The following is a 17,897-nucleotide window of genomic DNA, read 5'->3' on the forward strand; positions in this document are numbered from 1 at the left end:
GCGGCGGCGGCGGCCCGCCAGGGGGCGCCCCGCCGAGGTGGGCAAGGGCGAGCAGGCGGCCGCCGTGGGGCTGTGCCGCGGCCTGGCCGCGCCCGTTCGAGCACCGCCCGGGTTTGCTGGCGCTGACCTCTGCCGCGGCGGGCCCGGAGACGCGTTGGGGCGGCGGGCCGGCGATGCTGAAGCGCCAGGAAAAAAGTCCCTTAGAAGAAGGAGAACCTGCTCCATCGCCTGTTGCACTCCAGCACCCGCTTCTCTGTGTAGCACCGCGTAGTTGCAGGCCAATACGGCTGAGAGTGCCAGAAGGCACCCTGCAGCTTCTAGTTAAGCAGCGTGTGGTCAGCTCCCCATTGCCCATGTAAACGATATCCTGCAGAAATACTCCGTCTTCCGTAAGGGCAGGAAGTACCTTTGGGTCTTGAGTATATTTTGTTACTTGGTGTTGATGTTTCAGACTTTGTGTCTTCTGGCAGCTTTATTGTTCCGTTGAAAAAGTACAAGGGGTGTGGCATGAGCTGCTGAAGTAAACCCTCCCTCCATGCATGATAGTGAAGGAACCATGGGACTGGTAGAATCTGAGGAAGAAACTGTTCATGTCTTCTCCAGTAATTGTTGGGAAGCTGAGCAGAAACCCTTGGAAGTACAGTATCATTTTATGTCTTTGTGAGATTGAGGTGAATTAAGAGAAACTTGCTAAATCTAGGCTACAGAACATTCTCTCCTTTAATTAAAAGGATGTTCTGGAGCAGTTTATATACACTTGAGTATCAAAGTTTTATGAAAGACTAATTTATTTAAAATTGAATTGTATTAATGGGTGAGTCTTCCTGGTTTTTAACCTGTAGTGCAGTGTTTCTGTTCAGGTTGTAATGAGTACAACTCTTACCTGGACTTTCATACTCGGACTCTACTTTTTTTTTTTTTTTGTCCTATCTACTCATGGAGGGTATGTTGATTCTGCATTTTGGAGGACTCATAAGGAGTTGCAGTATCACTGAGTCAAGCTTCTGCAAGTGGAGAGAGTCTTATAATTCCTTTTAGGAGGGCTGCCACGCCTGTGTGGAGCTCCACTGAAGTGACTGGCATTACCTGTGCTTACAGCCTGCTTGCACCCTGTAGATTATAGGACTGAGCATTAATTTTCAGTTGCCTTTACAGTTCTGATTCTCTTCTTAAAATCTCTTCTGATAATTCCCAATGTGTAAATGTCTGTCTGGTAGCAGACAACAGAGAATAGAACCCATTACTCTTGTTGCGGTTTTAACAGTTCTCTAGTAACTAGCTTTTTGCAAAGGAGTGGAGATAAACAACTGACGTGAAAATTTGCATCATGTTGTTGTTTGTTATGTCATCAGTGGCATTTTGTGTTACTTTTCCCAAAGTTCCTCTTTTTACTGTTTTTTATTTTAAACTTAATTTCACCTCAGATGACAAAATTTGTATTTCAGAATTACTGTAAACTGTCATGCATGCTAACTTTTTCAGAGGTTGGTCTGCGTTCAGTTTGTCTCTCTTCCCCCCCCCACCCCATAGCTGTCTTAAGACAAGAATAATTTTGTTTATAAAAGTATGTACTTTCTGAAGCAAGTACAGTGTAAAATTAGTTTTTCAGATAGTCTGCATGGCATTTTCTCCCACTTTGTGATTATCACTGCTGTATAATCTGTTTTTATTTTTTTCAGAGCAGTTGAACAGATTTGCAGGCTTTGGTATTGGCCTTGCAAGGTAAGAGTTGTGTAATGATTTTCAGTGATAATGAAGTAGTAAAGCTATAGTTGTCTTATGATCCCTATGTACACTTTTGTGTTGTATTTTTATGCTGGTAGACTTATACAGTTGAAATGCCTTTATAAACCTGCTACCTGAAATCCATGTAGGTTTCTGTTCTCTTTAACTGAAGTGTTCTCAAAATTACTTAATCAGCCATGAATATAAGAAACAGTTTTTCGTACGGTGTGCCCAGGGTATGTGTACCCTATCAGAGCAATCTGAAAATAACACCAGAAAACTGTGTTCACATTTGCCACTTTTATTAATATTTTTAGGTAGTGTGGCTGTTTCCTAAGAAGGTGAAAATGTCTTCAAGTATATTATCAAACTATCCTGGAATAGTAATGTTACTCTAGCCAAGTGGTCCAATAATCATTTTATTCTTTATTATGGTGACAGTGATTATTGGTAGTATTTTTGAGAAAGTGGTGGACTTTAACATGCTTAACAACATTTTCGAGCTTAAATTGTCAAGTGTAAGGATGATGATAAGCTTGGGATTTTTTGCGGGATGCCTGCTTAATCACACTCACCTTATTAGGCTTTTCTTGGTCAATGTACTGATGCAACTTGTGAAAGGGTGGGAAGTGGGTTGTTTTTTTGTCTTGAAAAAGTTAGGACTAAAAAAAGTTTTACTCCTTGTTGACCTGAATGTGAGACTTCTAAGAAGAGTGCTTCTCTCTTCAGAACATGAGAGTACTTGTGTCACTTACCCAGTTAGACCAATATGGGAAGCTATGTCAGCTGAGGTTCTTATAGTGGCCTTCTGCTTAAAGAGGAGGACCTCTTACTTGACCACCAGCCAGTCCTGCTCCTTACCCCATTGTTATCACCCTTGATGCCCATCAGAACCTCTTTTAACCTGTTCAACTCACTAAAACAGAAGATAAAGTCAAGGAAAGAGCTGGATTCTTTTTTGCTGTTTCAGTTAGGTTGATTTACTTGGGAGTTGATTAGCTGTGAAAGCCAGCAGACACCAGTTAACTGGGCCAGTGAGGGAAGGGATAAAGAAGGACTATGAATGACTTTTTTTGGCGAGTAGTGAGTTGCTTAGATCATCCCATCTCATTAAACTGCCTGTCCTTCTCCCACTGCATCCCTTGCAGTGGCTGAGCTTGCTCATTCAGACCCCTTGATGAACCTGTTAAAATAGAGTTGATCAGGGGGAGGGGGAAGAACTAGCCCCCCCAAACATGTAAAGAGTTGTTCGGTTTCTTTCCAACCTTACCAAGCTCAGTGAGCTCAGGAGAGTACCAGCAAAGAAGGGGAGCCGTAGGGCAGGAACGTGTTGATCTCCTTCAGGAGCAGAGAGATGTTGGGGTGGCTCAGTTGTCCTTTTGAACTATATGCTTTGATTTAATCAAGCATGAGAAAGGTTTCCACATCCTGAGCACCATGGCCACTAGGACTAAAATGAGCTTGTGGTTTTGAGAAAGAGAGTGGATCAACATTGTATCATTGCTGAGAGCAATTCTCCCTGCTTCTGCTTTTGCATTTGTACCAGATCACTTGTCAGACACACATGGTTCAAGTCAGAAATCTTGTAGAAAACACCCAAAGGAAAAGGTTAGTTTTTGTGAGGCTAGTTGAATTGGCTACCAGGAGGGCTTAATAGATAACAGTCGGAGTACAGGGAAAGTTTCACCTTTTTCGGTAGTAGCAAACTGCTAATTAGCTTAATAGTTGTGAAACTGCAGGCTCAGTACTTTTCTGTGCAATTAGTACTTGTTTATCCAGAGTAAAATCCCCATAAGAGACCTAGCTCAGGTGATCCTGTAGGTCAGTGGTCAGAGCTCTTACTTGGGTTGGGGTGCTTAGATAAAGCCCGGAGGTCTTGCTTTTCTAATCCATATCCCAGGTTTGAACCACATACAGGTGAGTAAGTACTCTGATCACTCGGGCACTTTGAGATGAAATGAAAAGTTTCTCTGCGTGGCTGTGACCAGGAATACTACTTTAGAACTGAGAGAACTTTCTTATGGAGGTTTGATTGAAATACCATTTCTGGGGGTGGAGGGAGAGTTGGTTTTGGGCAGTAATGTTTTCCGATTAAAAAATGTCAGCTGTTAGTACCAATCCTCTGGCCCTCCTCCTAAGGAGAGTCTTGATTAATAATGTGGTACGCGGAATTAACATAAAACTGGAAACTAATCCTTTCATAATTCTGGCTCTGGCCTGTTCTGTTCCCTCATATTTTGCAGAGGGAAAGTTTTAAGAAATTTGGTATGTTGTTTTGCCTATAAAAATACATACATTCTATAGATAGATAGATAGGGGCTTTTTTGTAGTGAGTGCATGTGTCAGGTTTTTTGATATGTGTTCCTTTATAGTATTGGCAGGCTATTAGGTAGCCATCTAAAGTGCCTCATTAATTCACTAGACAATGTATATTTTTCCAAATACTGATCTAATGTTGTTAGAGAAAAATAACAAGCTTTTTCTAATAAATTTTTGATGGCTTCCCATGCTTTAAATACGCTTCTTTTTTTTTTTTTTTTTTTTTTTAAAGCCTATTTACAGAAAATGTGCTGGCACATCCTTGCATTGTTTTACGTCGTCAGTGTCAGGTATGTCTTTTATATTACCTCTTCCAGTCAGAGCTCCTGTGTACTGTGATACTTCATGTTTTCACACTCTGTAGAGTATAAGGAAGCTTTACAATTCTTAGGGAGATACTGCTATATTAACATGTTTTTATTTGTAGCATACCTATCTTGAACATTCTTATTTATCATTTTTGGGCAGTGGAAGGTGAATTACAGCAAGTAAGTGTTCAGAGTCTGTGGAGCAACTTCCAGATTGCCATTTACAAGCAGGATGCTTTGTTTTCTGGTTTATGCTTGTTTTGTTGTTTACATTTTCGGCATACAAATACATAAAAGTTCTGCCTGTTTCCCTAAATTTCAGAGAGAATGAATTCATGTTTTGGTCATTTTAGCTGATCTTTACAGAGAAAAAGTCCTTATTTTGGAAGCGCTTTTTCCTTTAGAGTTGTAGCATCTGTAAGTGTTTATAAAAACTGCCATTATTTGTATTTTTAACAGGTTAACTATCATGCTCGGAATTATCATCTCACTCCGTTTACTATTGTCAATATTATGTACAGCATCAATAAGACACAGGTCAGTATTTGGTGTCAGGCTGTATCTGAGCAGTGAAGGTTACTATAGCACATAGTACATAGCTATCTTTTACTCTTTATGTAACTGGTGGTTAAAAACATGGCCATTGTAAGAGTTTGTTATTTTTATGGTTGCAGAAATGTGTCAAGGAGATCACTGACTTTTTTTTTAAGTAGTATAGTATTTAATGGGAGAGATTTGCAGATGTTAGAAAACAAAAGATCCCGAAAACTAATTCTATTCATTAGCATTCTAAAAAAATAATTAGTGTTTATGTGTATAAAGAGATTATCCAAATGACTACTTCCGAAGATAGTATTGCACGAATTTCCAATTCTGCATGAGAATGGCAATCCTGAAACTCAGATCAGAAGACAGTAAGAAAAGACTTTTTGAATTTTACAGATGTGGTTTAACATCTGAAGCTCATTTTGTCCATAGAAAATGGTGTTAAGTTTATAGTACAGAGTATTAACAGTGAGAGATATGCCTCCAAAATTGTTGGCAACTTTGAAATTATTGAAGAGCAGAAGTTTCTTCAGAGTTGAAAAGTTAGTTGTCCCCTGAATTTGGTAATAGTGAAGCTGAACAGTAGAGTCATATCCCTGTGCAGTCTGAATTTGCTGAAATTTCATAAAAATTAGTAAGTTGAAAAGATTTTTGAGTTTTATGTTGCATATTTCAAAACACAGGGTCCAAGAGCTCTCTGGAAGGGAATGGGCAGCACTTTCATTGTTCAAGGCATAACCCTGGGAACAGAAGGCATCATCAGTGAATTTACACCTTTGCCAAGGTATTGCATGGGTTTTTTATTGCTTCTAACAAATTAATCATCAGTTGTTGACTTATATTGAAAGTGTTAGAAATGTAAGGCTGTTTGAAAACTTTTACTTGATTAGAACAGTCAGACATTGAATAGGTATTTTCAGCACAGTGTAGTTGTCTTTGCCAAGACAACCTTGTAATTAATAAATAGTGAGGACTCTTTCTGGGAGCTTCATATGTTTGGTATGTCTGCCTACTGGTCTGAGTATAGGAGTAACATAGGAGATAGGTCTTCAGTGTAATTCCACTCTAATAAAAGAATTCATAAGTTTCTTTTTGTGTTTTGGTTTGTATTGTGTGGTACTAGCAAATACCATGTGTAAAGTAAAAAGTCCTAGTTTCATTAATCTAAATACAGAAAACTTACATGTCTAATTTGAAGAGATACCACTCTATTTCACTGTGTCCATATTCGGCTATAGTAGTTCAGTAATATTTTTTTATTTTGACGTGTGACTCTGCCTGCTTTTTATGCTGAACTATAACTCCAGGATTATGGTAAAACACTGTGATGTCTTTCTGCTTTGAGATAAAGTCTGATAAAGAATTTCTGGCTGAAGACTTTTTATCCATGTTTTGTTTTATAATGGCCCAGAGCTGACAGTAAGGGCTGACAAGTATAATACTACATATTGTTGGTTTTGTTACAGGTATTTTAAGAGTAAGCAGGTTGTTCGAGAGAGTTTATTGTATAAAGTAACTAAAACTCCTAGTGAAATGCAAGGAGACTGTGAGATAATCAAAAGTTAAGAGAGGATACTTAACAGTTGCAGGGCACACACTGAAACCAGGAAAATAAGGACCTGTCTTGGAAAATATATTAGGGATCCAGGCAGGTAGCTGGGTTTAAGGCTGGTGAAGTTTGAATGGACCAGTGGGCTTGAGAATCATGTTAGCTTTCAGAAGAGACAAGTGTCTATTTTTAATGTGTGTACAGAGACCAAGTACTTCAGTGACATGGAAACTAGCTTGGTTTTAAAGATAAGAAATGTAGGCAGGCTGAATCAAACTACTATTATGATGCACGCATGCATGCATAGTAATAGAAGTAAGTCTTTGCAGGTTCTGGCATTCATCAAAAGCATTAGCAAAAGCATTTCATACTTCAGTTGTGTGGAGTGTGTGTTGAAGATTTTTGGTCAGCTCTGTCTCACATGTAACTGAAATTCCCAGGCATACACTTTCCTCCAAGTGTGACTTATTGTTCTTGTTTTTAAATATTGCTGTAGGGGATGCTTAAGTTCATGGGATGTGATATAGTGTTTGTATTGTTGTAGTTCTGATTTCTGTCCAATGTGAGCGAGGTTTTTCTTCTTGTGGGCCAGTTGTTCAGTAGTTTGAAAAGTAAGCTGGTGCTGCTGCCAAGAAGCAATCCTTTCTGCTAGTACCTGCTTACTCCATCCTCAGTGCTACTCCCATCCTTGTGCCAACATAGTATGTGAACAGTCACGAAGAACTGGATTGGGGAAGTGATCTGGCTAAAATGGCTGTCTTGTACATGCACGACCCCATGCAGTTTTCTACTGGATGCTCTCCCTTTTTAATGGTTGCATGCATGTTTGGGCTGTCACAGGGAGGGGAAGGTTATTGCTTATAGCAGCAGTGCCAGCAAATCTGATTTAAAAGGTTATTTCACTACATTATCAAGCTCCAAAGGACACAAGGAAGTGAGATGTCCATTCCAATTCTATATCATAATATTATAAAAGAATCCCCCTGTTTTAGTAGAGCAGCCCAGAAATGGGTGTTGACATTTTTGCAGCAAGTTGAATGTTGTTCTGTACTAGACAAACTTACTCTGTTAATTGTTCTTCCGCTGCAGGAATAGTTACAGCTGGTGGATTGACAAGTTAGGCTTTCACACATTAGGTTAACTGGTTTCGTTTTCCACATCTTTTAAGTGTTATGGCTTAGAGGATGTGATCTAAGTGTCTGAAACACATAATGGTAAATGATCTTCCCTTCTTCTTTAGTGACTGACCTATGTAGTTAGAAAAGTGTTAGCTACTAGGAACACACAGCTCTTCAGAAAGAGTAAAGAGTATCTTTTCTTGGATTTGCGTTGTAGCTACGGGCAGTGAGTGAGTAGATTCCTGGGCAAGAATTGAAACTGAACACTTTATAGCTTGTTATTAAAAATGCATAGTCTAGTATGTCTAACGTTTCAGACAAATATCTTTACCTCATAGCTAGAGTATTTGAATGTTACCTTGAGCTAGGTGGGATTACATTTTCTGCCAAGTGGAGTGTAGTTAACATTTACTCTTCATATTTTGAAGTGTGTAACTAGAAAATACTACTTTAATGGGATTTTTTTAAAGTCACCTTTGTGTTGAACACATGGGTTTTCTCTTGTTTTACCAGGATACGCTGAAGACTGGTTTTATGCCAAAAGACTTGAGTTAAGTCTGTACAGAATTACTATGCAGCTTCTAGTCTGACCTACTACTGTACTTGATTTGGTCCATGTTGAACTGTGTCAGAATGTGATTTAGGTTTTCAGGAAAGAAACAACTGGGTAAACATAACCTCAAAGAAAGAAAAAGCATAACCAAACCAAAACATAATAAGAAATGTATGTTGATAACAGAAAACTACTGAGATTTTGCAATAATCCAGTATTCCCTGAAAATGTCTTTAAGAGTTGGTACATAAGGATACAAAATAAATGCAAAATAATAAAGCCAGTAGCTGTGAGAGCTACAGACACCTTACTAATAATTGAAAGCTTTTTTGACAGAATATCTAACAGGCCCAAGTAACTTCTAAAAGTTAAGCATGATTTATTAAATGTGTAGCTGATGTGTCTTTCCCATATGCGAAACCCTGCAATGTAAACTGATAGTTGAACACCAATATGAAAACTGGATGGTGATGCCCATGGAAGAAATGCTTGAGAATAACATGTTCTTGTCCATATTAAGGTAAATACTTGTCTTTTTAGGGAGCTTTCACATAAATGGAACCTCAAGCAGATCGGTGGACACCTTCTACTCAAAGGGTAAGTGTAGCATGTGTTATTACCTTATGTCTTTTTATGTAAACATTAACAAAACTACTAAATGTACATTAGTTTAATCTGCAGCTATGGTTACTTGACAGGGTGCTAATAGTAATTTTCAGATTTTTATTCTTTTGAACAATCTTGATTGCATACACCACTTCCACAGATTATTTTTTTCTCAGTAGATCCCGGTGTCTGTGTGGAACCTGACTGACTTAAAGGATTAGATTCTTTTAGTAATTAAATTACGGTATCTGAGAGACCTGAATCAGACTGGTCACATGGAAATAGAATTTAACAGAACTTCAGACTGAAGTTTATCTCAACTTGTTGATGCACATTTTAATAATTGAGTTATGGTTTGTTAATTTTCTCTCAGGCATGTCTTGGTAGATATCTTTATCAACTTTCAGGTGCGTATTTGGCTAAAATTATAGTATTGTCCTGACCTTAATTCTTATTTTGTTAATTTCTACAGTTTAACACATGTGATAGCAATGCCTTTTTATTCTGCGAGCCTGGTTGAAACTGTACAGGTAACTTACATATACTTACAACATTTTAAAAGATACTGTTATTCTCTTTATGGATTAGATTATGTGGAGAAGTGAATCTTTGGCTTTAGATTCAGGTTTATGTTGCAGTAGTTACATTTGTTTTGCATGAGGCTGTATGGCTTATTAACTGAGATAAAAACTATTTACTATGGTGGATATATTAGTTGTACTATCTTAAGTCTAAATCTAGAATTAGAAAGGACATTTGATGTAGTTGGAGTATATTGTCTGCGAAATAAGGACAAGTTACATCTATATGTTCTAGCAGAAAAAACATAAAGAAGTTTTTGTCATGTAAAGGTTTTAAAAAGGTTGCTAGGCAAGCTGTTGCAGTGACCCCTTCCCCTATAAAAACTATAAAGCTTTTCCAGTAATTCAGCTTTGTTTTGCTAAAATACTGAACTCTACTATTTCAGGACTGCTTTCAATTCAGTCAACTTTTTGCTTTTAAGTTTTCATCTAGTTCTTCCTTAGCCGTGAAAATAAATATCTGGACCTGTCACTTAAGATACAGCTTAACTTGTTCTATAACTGTACAGAGTAACCCATAGCACTGTATTGCAGATTCTTTCAGTTAGTTGTTGCATCTCTTTCTGGAGAAAGAGACAGGGTTTAGCTATGCAGAAGTGGTCCAGGGTAATTCTTCCAGCTATCTCTATATAATGAGCTGCTTTTAATTAACATGATAGTATCTTTGTGCAGCTAAGGAACTTTTACTGTAACGTGAGCTCTTGTGTGGAGGATGGTGCAGGATAGTCACTCTAATGTCATTCAGTCATCAAAATAATAATTTTCATTGATAGTATAGGCAAGTTGTAAGTACAGTTAAGACTGATTTAGATCCAGCTGTTCAAATCTACAGTTAACTGCTGGTGTATTTCTACAAAATGGTGCTTTTTCTGTGGAGAAGAGGCAAACAAGGCTGACTTCTACAGTTTCTTAGTTTCAGCATGTACTTTAGAGGCAGGTGCTCTTAAGGGACAGAATTCTGCTCTGTGCAGGGGTTCCAACCTTAAAGGAGCCGGAAGGTACTAGGAAGGCTGTTCTGTCTGAACTGGCCACATTGTGGACTAACAGGACAGGTGAGATTAAACGTCTGTGCATGTGGGCATGTAGCTAGACTCCCAACAACAAACTCGCATTCTCTAAAGTTACTCTGTATTTAAGAAACCCTCTGCTTCTCTCCGTCTGAATTACTTTGAAAATAATGTTCCATAAATCCTGCCTGAGTGGACTTCTGAGTTTGTGGAAGCCTTGGGAAGATTTAACTGGTCTCATATTAAGAAGCTGACTTAGGAAACTCTTATATCCTGGGGAATGGCTTTACCCTGAGCATGCCATAATCCTGGAACTAGAAACAGTGGTAGAACAGTGTTCATGTCTTGAGTTCGTAGCAGGCCACAGAATGGAATATTTTATTCAGGTATCTTACTGCTTGTATTTTTGTCAGAAAGGATGAAAGATCTGTGTTGTTGGACATGGGAACATTTACCAATAAAAGATAAAAGAGAACATGATCTAGACACTGTCTTCTGTTGGCAAAATAAGTAATAAAGTTTCTTTGCTAGAAAGCAGCTTAATAGGAAAACAATCAAAAAGCCAAAACAGCATCTCCCGTAGCCTTTTAGATAGATGATCATCTCTGTAAAGCATTGCTTATGAAAATAACTCCACTGAGATCTGAGAGTTTAGGCATAGTAGGTTCAGCTGTGTGCAAGTATTTTACTGAATAGGTGTACATATGCTGTATGAAATGTATTTTCTAGTTCCTGGAAACATCATCATGAGCTTTCTTATTAGAAACACAAAGGAGGTAATGATAGCATTTGTGAAGATTTTATTTATGCTGTATTAATCAGTGGAGGGAGGCAACTTGGCTTATCAGGTTTACATTATATTCCTGTGCTGCAAGAGGACAATGACCAATAACAAGCAATAGAAGTTAAAGATTGTGGGATTTGTTACTAGCAGTTTTATATTAACTTTGATTGTCTTAATTCTGATAAACCATACTGTTCAACAGTATTAGTTTGACACGCTTCTCCAAGTAAATGTATTTCATCAAAATAACTGTAAATGGTAGAAACTTACCTCTGTGACGTTACCGGTTTTGTCTCTCACATTTTAAACCATGTGGTGGCGTGTTTGACAAAAGCAAGCACAGTTTTGAAGTGCAGTGACTATGAGAAGAGGATGCAGTAGGGGTTATGATGCTTAACTTCTACTTAAAGTCTGGAACAACGTTAAATTCTCAAGTATTTGAACTAGTTTCTCTTCTGCGCAGACTGACCATGAAGGCTTTACAGGCTTTCAGTCCTTCCCCAAAGTACTGAGGAATGTTCTGGTGGTTTTTCCTGGCATGAGGTCAGGACGCAGCCAGCATGGACTTAGAGACTTGGGCATTGAGAACTCCCAAATCCTGAATTTTGGATGTAACAGAGATGATAAAACACTGAGTTTGTATAAGCATTAGAAGGGGAATCAATGTCTTTAGCTTATTCCTACAGTCATAGGTGGAGTATAACGGAGTAAGTAATTACTAAGTGAATTCTCTATTTTCACTACGTGAACAAAATAATTACATCTTTTCTGAGACACAGCATGGGTAAAGAGTACTGTTTTACATGCAAATAATGGAATGGAAATGTGCAGAGCTGAACCTATTAAATTCAAATTAAAAATGATCTTTCAACTCAACTTTAGTTATGGAAGTCTTTATTATGCACATTCAAGTTCAAAGACCAGAGTTATAGTCCTTAAAGGAAGGGACTTTTAAATTACATAAATACTTCCTGGCATTTTGCTCTGGAAATAGGCATTTTCAGTACATGACTGTTTGGCAGACTCATACTACTCAGCAGTAGGCTGAAAGTTTAATTTCTTTGATAGTGGCACAAATAACTGGAATGTACATTAAATAAAGACTCTTTAAGATGTGTTCATTTTTTAAAAGAAATTTACTTGCATGCTATCAAGAGTGTTAGAGCAAAGAATTCATATCAGTATAGCTGTGTAGATACAATGGCATGTAAATGTTTAACTCTCTTTTAAAGTTCAGCAGTGGTAAAGTGTCAAAGTGGATGTCAGCGTGGTTATGAAATGGGCAGCACAAGTTGTAACTATTCCTTTGTGCTTGTAGAGTGAAATAATTCGAGATAATCCTGGCATCCTGGACTGTGTGAAAGAAGGACTCGGCAGAGTTGTAGGCATGGGCGTACCCCATAGCAAGCGTCTCCTTCCTCTGATGGTCTTGACTTTTCCAACTGCTCTACATGGAGTTCTTCACTATGTCATCAGTTCCATTGTCCAGAAGCTTGTTTTGTTTGTTCTGAAAAGAGATAATCCCCACCACCTTCCAACTGAGAGCTCTGCTTCTGTGCAGAGCATGCTCGATGCGTATTTTCCAGAACTTATTGCTAGCTTTGCTGCTAGCCTTTGTGCTGATGTCATGCTTTACCCACTGGAGACAGTTTTACACCGCCTTCATATTCAAGGGACACGCACAATAATTGATAATACAGACCTTGGCTATGAAGTGCTTCCGATCAATACTCAGTATGAGGGGATGAGAGACTGCATAAATACTATAAAACGGGAAGAAGGAATGCCAGGTTTTTATAAAGGATTTGGAGCTGTTATAGTACAGTATACCTTGCATGTGGCAGTTTTACAGCTTACCAAAATTATTTACTCAACACTGCTTCAAAATGTTTCTTAATCTGTTCAGGTGTGTATTTAGCACCATGGACATGATTGACTTACTAACCTAATTATTGTTTAAAATGGCTTAGAAAATGACTTTTGAAGAATCCACTCTGTGGATTCTCCTTACACTGTACAAGAACTTGTTTTAAAAATGGGGATATAGGTTCCTAAGTGTAATTAAAAAAGTACTGTTTAAATTTAAAATTATAGACACAAATTGAATATATAATGTGCAGTCATACAGAAGGGAATCGGATTTTAAATGTGGTTGGAGTGAGGATTTACCTTTCTTCTTGCCAGTTAACTGACTTAAGGAATGGATATGAATTCTTAATATCTGTTTTGTAAGCATCACATATGTTATTTGGTTTGGACTGTTAGCCAGTTCAAAGAAATTTGTTTTCATAAGTTGTAAGAACTTGCAAGTGGAAGACTGATGAGTTTACTGGTCTTTTAAAGATGTTTTCAACTTCACTGTTAATGGAGCTGTGAGCAAAATAGAAACTGTAAAAGTAACTTAAGTAGACATAAATGTCATAATTTACAGGTACACAGAAGACTTCTTACTTTGCTGCAGTGTGGCAGAAGACAGCAAAGGAATCTTTCTTTGTAAAAAATAACAAAAACTTGGGTTTGGGCAAAGTTGCACAGAATGCAAACTGGGCCGTCTTGCAGTTTGTTTGCAAGGCTTACAGTAACTAAAGTGTGTGAATAAAGCAAATTAGAAACTGATGTGTGCATGTGTAAGTGCCATTTTTAGTCAACTTTTACTCAACTTCAGGTTTTAATTTTGCTCTGGTACTTCATGTAAGAGTAGAATAATCTTACGAACGTCTGTAGTATCAGTGTTCAGAGTGTATAGAAAGCATAAAAAAATTAATTGGCTATTTCTAGAGTTTCTCTTTTGTTAGATCAGAGAGATGTACACAACTATTTACTTACTGTTTAGCACTGATGTCCTTCATTTAAAGTCTGCTGGATTAGATATTTTGTGGAGCAGAATTAAGTCTGTTTATGTGCAAGCAAACTACTGAAATGTACCATTTTTGCCCTCTTCCCCTAGTAAATCAAGACTTTCAGCCTGAAAATGAGTGCTGATCATTCTAAATAACTTAGTCCTTTGTGGTTTCATCAGTAAATATCATGAAAGTTGGGGAGGGGGTGATTTTCACAAATAAAACAAGCATGTGCAGAGTCACTTTTACTTTGTATGAGAGGCTGCTGCCTTTTTCATGCTTTCATGTGGCAAGTCTATCTTTGTGAATACTGTAAATTGATGTGCATTTTGATCATTAATCATTGTATAGTAGTTATCACTTATGGAAAGTAGTCATGGCAAAATGATGCAAAGGTGTTGCTGTTCATAAGTTCTGACTGAATAATTTGCCAGTCTACTTTGCTATTACTAATCTAACTTTCATGTATTATAAATGCATAAGTCTTGAAATGGAAAGTATGGTGAACTTGGGAGCTGGTTTTATTTTGAAATACTGTTAATTGAAAATTTAGTGTATAGAATGGAAGCAATGAAATAAAATGAGAATCCACTGTAAATATTTTTGAAGTAATTTACTGAGGAGGCATGTAAAGGATTCCCGATTTGTGTGTTATATTTTACTGTATAGACTTTGGAGGGGCTTTTTTGAGTTCTTCAACTTTTCTAAGTGCAAGAACATGTTGAATTAAACTATGTGCAAGAACTTGGGTAAAATATCCAATTCCTGGGTTATATTTTTAAAGTTTCTATGAGTAGGAAGAGCGCCATATCAGAGAATCATCCAAATTGGAAAGGATCTTGGCAGGTCGCCTAGTCCAAATTCCTGCTCTAAGCAAGGACAACATAGACTTCAGACCAGATTGTGCAGGCCCTTGTCCAGTCAAGTTTTTAATTCCAACTTTTGATATGTAAAACCAGCCTTTTCAAAGGTGTTGAATTCAACTGAAGCCAACTATTCCATCGAAGTATAGTTGCCCTGAAGCAGTAACTAAGTGCATGTTGGAGACAAACACTTGCAGATGTATCGGTGATATTGGGCAGTAATGTTTTTCTAGGAATAAAATTTTAGGGAACGTGTTTTGTCATAGGAAAAGGAGGACGTGCCTTTATATTCTGCAAGGGGGAAGATAGGGGATTCTCAGAACAGCACTAGATATCGTGCTAGAATATTAACTTGTGTCAAAAGCTCTTGCTTTCTTTGCTGAGAGTTTTACAGTTCTGTTCTGTGCCAGAGTCTCAGATCTGTAACTTTAAGCAAGGTGGGAAAGAATGCTGTCAGTTTAACAGCAAGTGTTCTGCAGTAGAATAGCTATCTGCTTTGGGCCATTCTTTTTTGGTCCTCTTCCTATCAGTTACAATGAACATCTTTTGATTCTTCACGTATACTTACTTTACCTTCCAAAAGAAGTAATACTTTGCTTTAACCAGAGTTGCTATTTTTGCCCATGCGAAAATGTAAATGAATGTGGGGTGAAAAAAAATCTTTTTTAACCTTTTTAACTACAAGTGCACTGTTAATGTATTTCTGGTTTTCATTTGGATCTTAAATCTAGGTACTCAATTTTTAGCTCAAATGAGTGATCAATGAGTGGCTTTAGCAGGCTGTACCACCAATAACTACAAAATACTGATCTGTAGAAAGTAAGTTTTTACTTTTCTGGAAAATGAAAAATTCTTATGCGTGCTATTCTTCCTGATACAAACTTAATTACTTTTTAGTACATTGTTTTTCTGTCTTTTCATTTTTGAAGAAGAGAGCTGATAGCAAGAAGATAAACGTTACTGAAGAAAGACAGACTCAGTGTAATGTTCCCACCCAGTGAAGAATTATTTGGCTTCTTACCCATGCCTCTTAAAAGGAAAGCCTTGATGTGCAATAACTGACAATAGACCAGGCAGGAAAATTTGAGATATGAGGCCAGCTGGAAACCATTGCAATTATCTGCTTGTTTGTTTCACAGACTGCCTTACAGATCAGATTTGACTTTTGGTTGTGTTAGATTATTGCTTCTAGATCTTCTGTCGGTGCGAGTACTGCATTCTTCAGCAAGGTCCAGCTACATTCATTCCTTTTAGCAGATCTACTTTGGGGCAGTTGATCTAGCTCTGGGTCCTGTCTGTAATACTTGAGATGTGCAGTGTGTTTTACAGATTTATGCAGAATTTGTAAGACTCGCTATCAAATTACATGCTTTTCTTAGTTCTTCCAAATTTAGCAGCAAGTTCAAAGCAAGTATGGAAGCTAATGCCCTTCTTGCTGCTTGTTCTATCTGAGATGGTCATTCAGTTGGATACACACCTTCAGCTACAAACATAATCAATGCACATGATGTAAATGAGGCCTGTCTCTGCGTTAATGTACAAGTGCTTGCTGTGCTTCAAGGTTTTTGTTGGTATAATTCAGGGCTAGCAGTGGTCACTTTAAAACTATTTACCCTTTCAATGATATCTGAGAAGAGGTCACGCACTAGATTTTTCAACTAAATGGTTGTTGCTAAGAGATTTGAGAGCAGCGTATAACGGCAGCATTCCCTCACCAGTATGGGAAGAGAGGTGGTAGCAAAATGTGAAGAAACCATTTGTCTAGTTTTGTTTTAGAAAATGTAATACATGTCTCCAGCAGGGGCAGAAGAAGGTAAGATCTTTATCTAACCAAGAGCTGGTGGCAGCGTCTGTGTTCTAAAAGCAAATCTGATTTTAAGGAGTTGGATAAAACTGTATTTTCACTTTTTTTTTTTGATGGAATAAAGATAATTCGCCCTTTACCTTCAGCACTCCAGCATCTCCACAGACAGTCTGGTAAATTGTGAACAAAATTTGAGGGTGGGAAAGAAGCAATATTGAAAATGGAATGTAGAAATTGCCCAAAAATGCAGATAAGTAAAAGTCAACAATTAATGTTCTCAGTTGCAACACATTAATAAAATAAGGTAGAAATGTCCAAACGTTAATATTTATGGAGAGTTTCATTTGGAAGTCTATTTCTGTCTTTATCCTTCATAAGGTGTTTTTAAAGATAAGTTAAAATCACAAAACGTGTTAAGCTCAACATACCCTTTTTTTCCCCTGATACTTGGAAACTAACTCAACTAAAAAGCCAGTTATTCTTTCAGCTTTTTCAATAGGAAAAAACAAAAGCCATCTACATCTTCCTTTCAAATCAAGGCACCCTTTCAATGGATGTAAATACCATCATACAACAGTCTAATACTGCACTTACAGTTTGGTTTGGGTTTTTTTTTTATTCAAAGTGCTAATGAGTTGGCTGCGGTACACATTGCCTGTGGCAGCTTGATCTGGGTGAGACACTGTATCACTCTTCTCTTGTTTTCAAAGTGTAGGGACAGAATGTGACTTGCACCCACCAAAGTAATAAAATCAGAAGGGATGGTTTAGCTGTTACCTGAAATTCTGAGTCTTGCTCTTATTTCGTAGCCTTAAGCTTGGCACTAAGGCAAGTCCACAACAAAAGGACTTGTTGGACAGGACTCAACTCTGTTCTGCATAGGCAATTCATGTCTTTGCCCAAACTGAATTTCTAGAGGCAACAGGCTTATAAATTGGTGTTCCTGATTCTTGGGTTTAGGTTACCTCCAGAAAAGAAAAACTAAGTAGATTTGCTTTTACTGCTACAGTGAGTGTAACACTCTCCAAAGTTTTTGATCCCTGAAATGGAATCCTGAATGTATGCATGTAGTATTTGAGCCTTCAAGCATCTTGTGTAGGAAGCACCAATATGCACAGTTACCTTGATTCGCAGCTCCTAGCTGCTATCAGTACCATTCAAAATGGGTGTGACACCTTTGATGTCCATACAGACCATTGATGTGTTTTATGGTCTCTACAGGTACAGGTATCAGTTTAAACCTGTTGAAAAATACAAGCACAGGCAGGATTTTCAGACTCTTACCCATGGATTA

General features: G+C 37.8%; 1 protein-coding gene across 1 annotated transcript in view; it reads left to right on the plus strand.

The window, feature by feature from the left end:
• SLC25A46 (solute carrier family 25, member 46) overlaps positions 1-13,709 on the plus strand; it is a 14,044-nt gene extending 335 nt beyond the window's left edge. Inside the window, exons 2-8 of the mRNA XM_010563449.1 lie at positions 1,680-1,722; positions 4,277-4,334; positions 4,812-4,889; positions 5,582-5,682; positions 8,659-8,715; positions 9,197-9,254; positions 12,415-13,709. Of these exons, the coding sequence (XP_010561751.1) occupies positions 1,680-1,722; positions 4,277-4,334; positions 4,812-4,889; positions 5,582-5,682; positions 8,659-8,715; positions 9,197-9,254; positions 12,415-12,993 (974 nt within the window). The 3' untranslated portion in view covers positions 12,994-13,709. The remainder of the gene's footprint in view (positions 1-1,679; positions 1,723-4,276; positions 4,335-4,811; positions 4,890-5,581; positions 5,683-8,658; positions 8,716-9,196; positions 9,255-12,414) is intronic.
• The last annotated feature ends 4,188 nt before the right edge of the window (positions 13,710-17,897 follow it).

Source organism: Haliaeetus leucocephalus, unplaced genomic scaffold (genome assembly GCF_000737465.1).
Source record: "Haliaeetus leucocephalus isolate CR32 unplaced genomic scaffold, Haliaeetus_leucocephalus-4.0 Scaffold167, whole genome shotgun sequence".
In the NCBI taxonomy this organism is placed as follows: Eukaryota; Metazoa; Chordata; class Aves; order Accipitriformes; family Accipitridae; genus Haliaeetus; species Haliaeetus leucocephalus.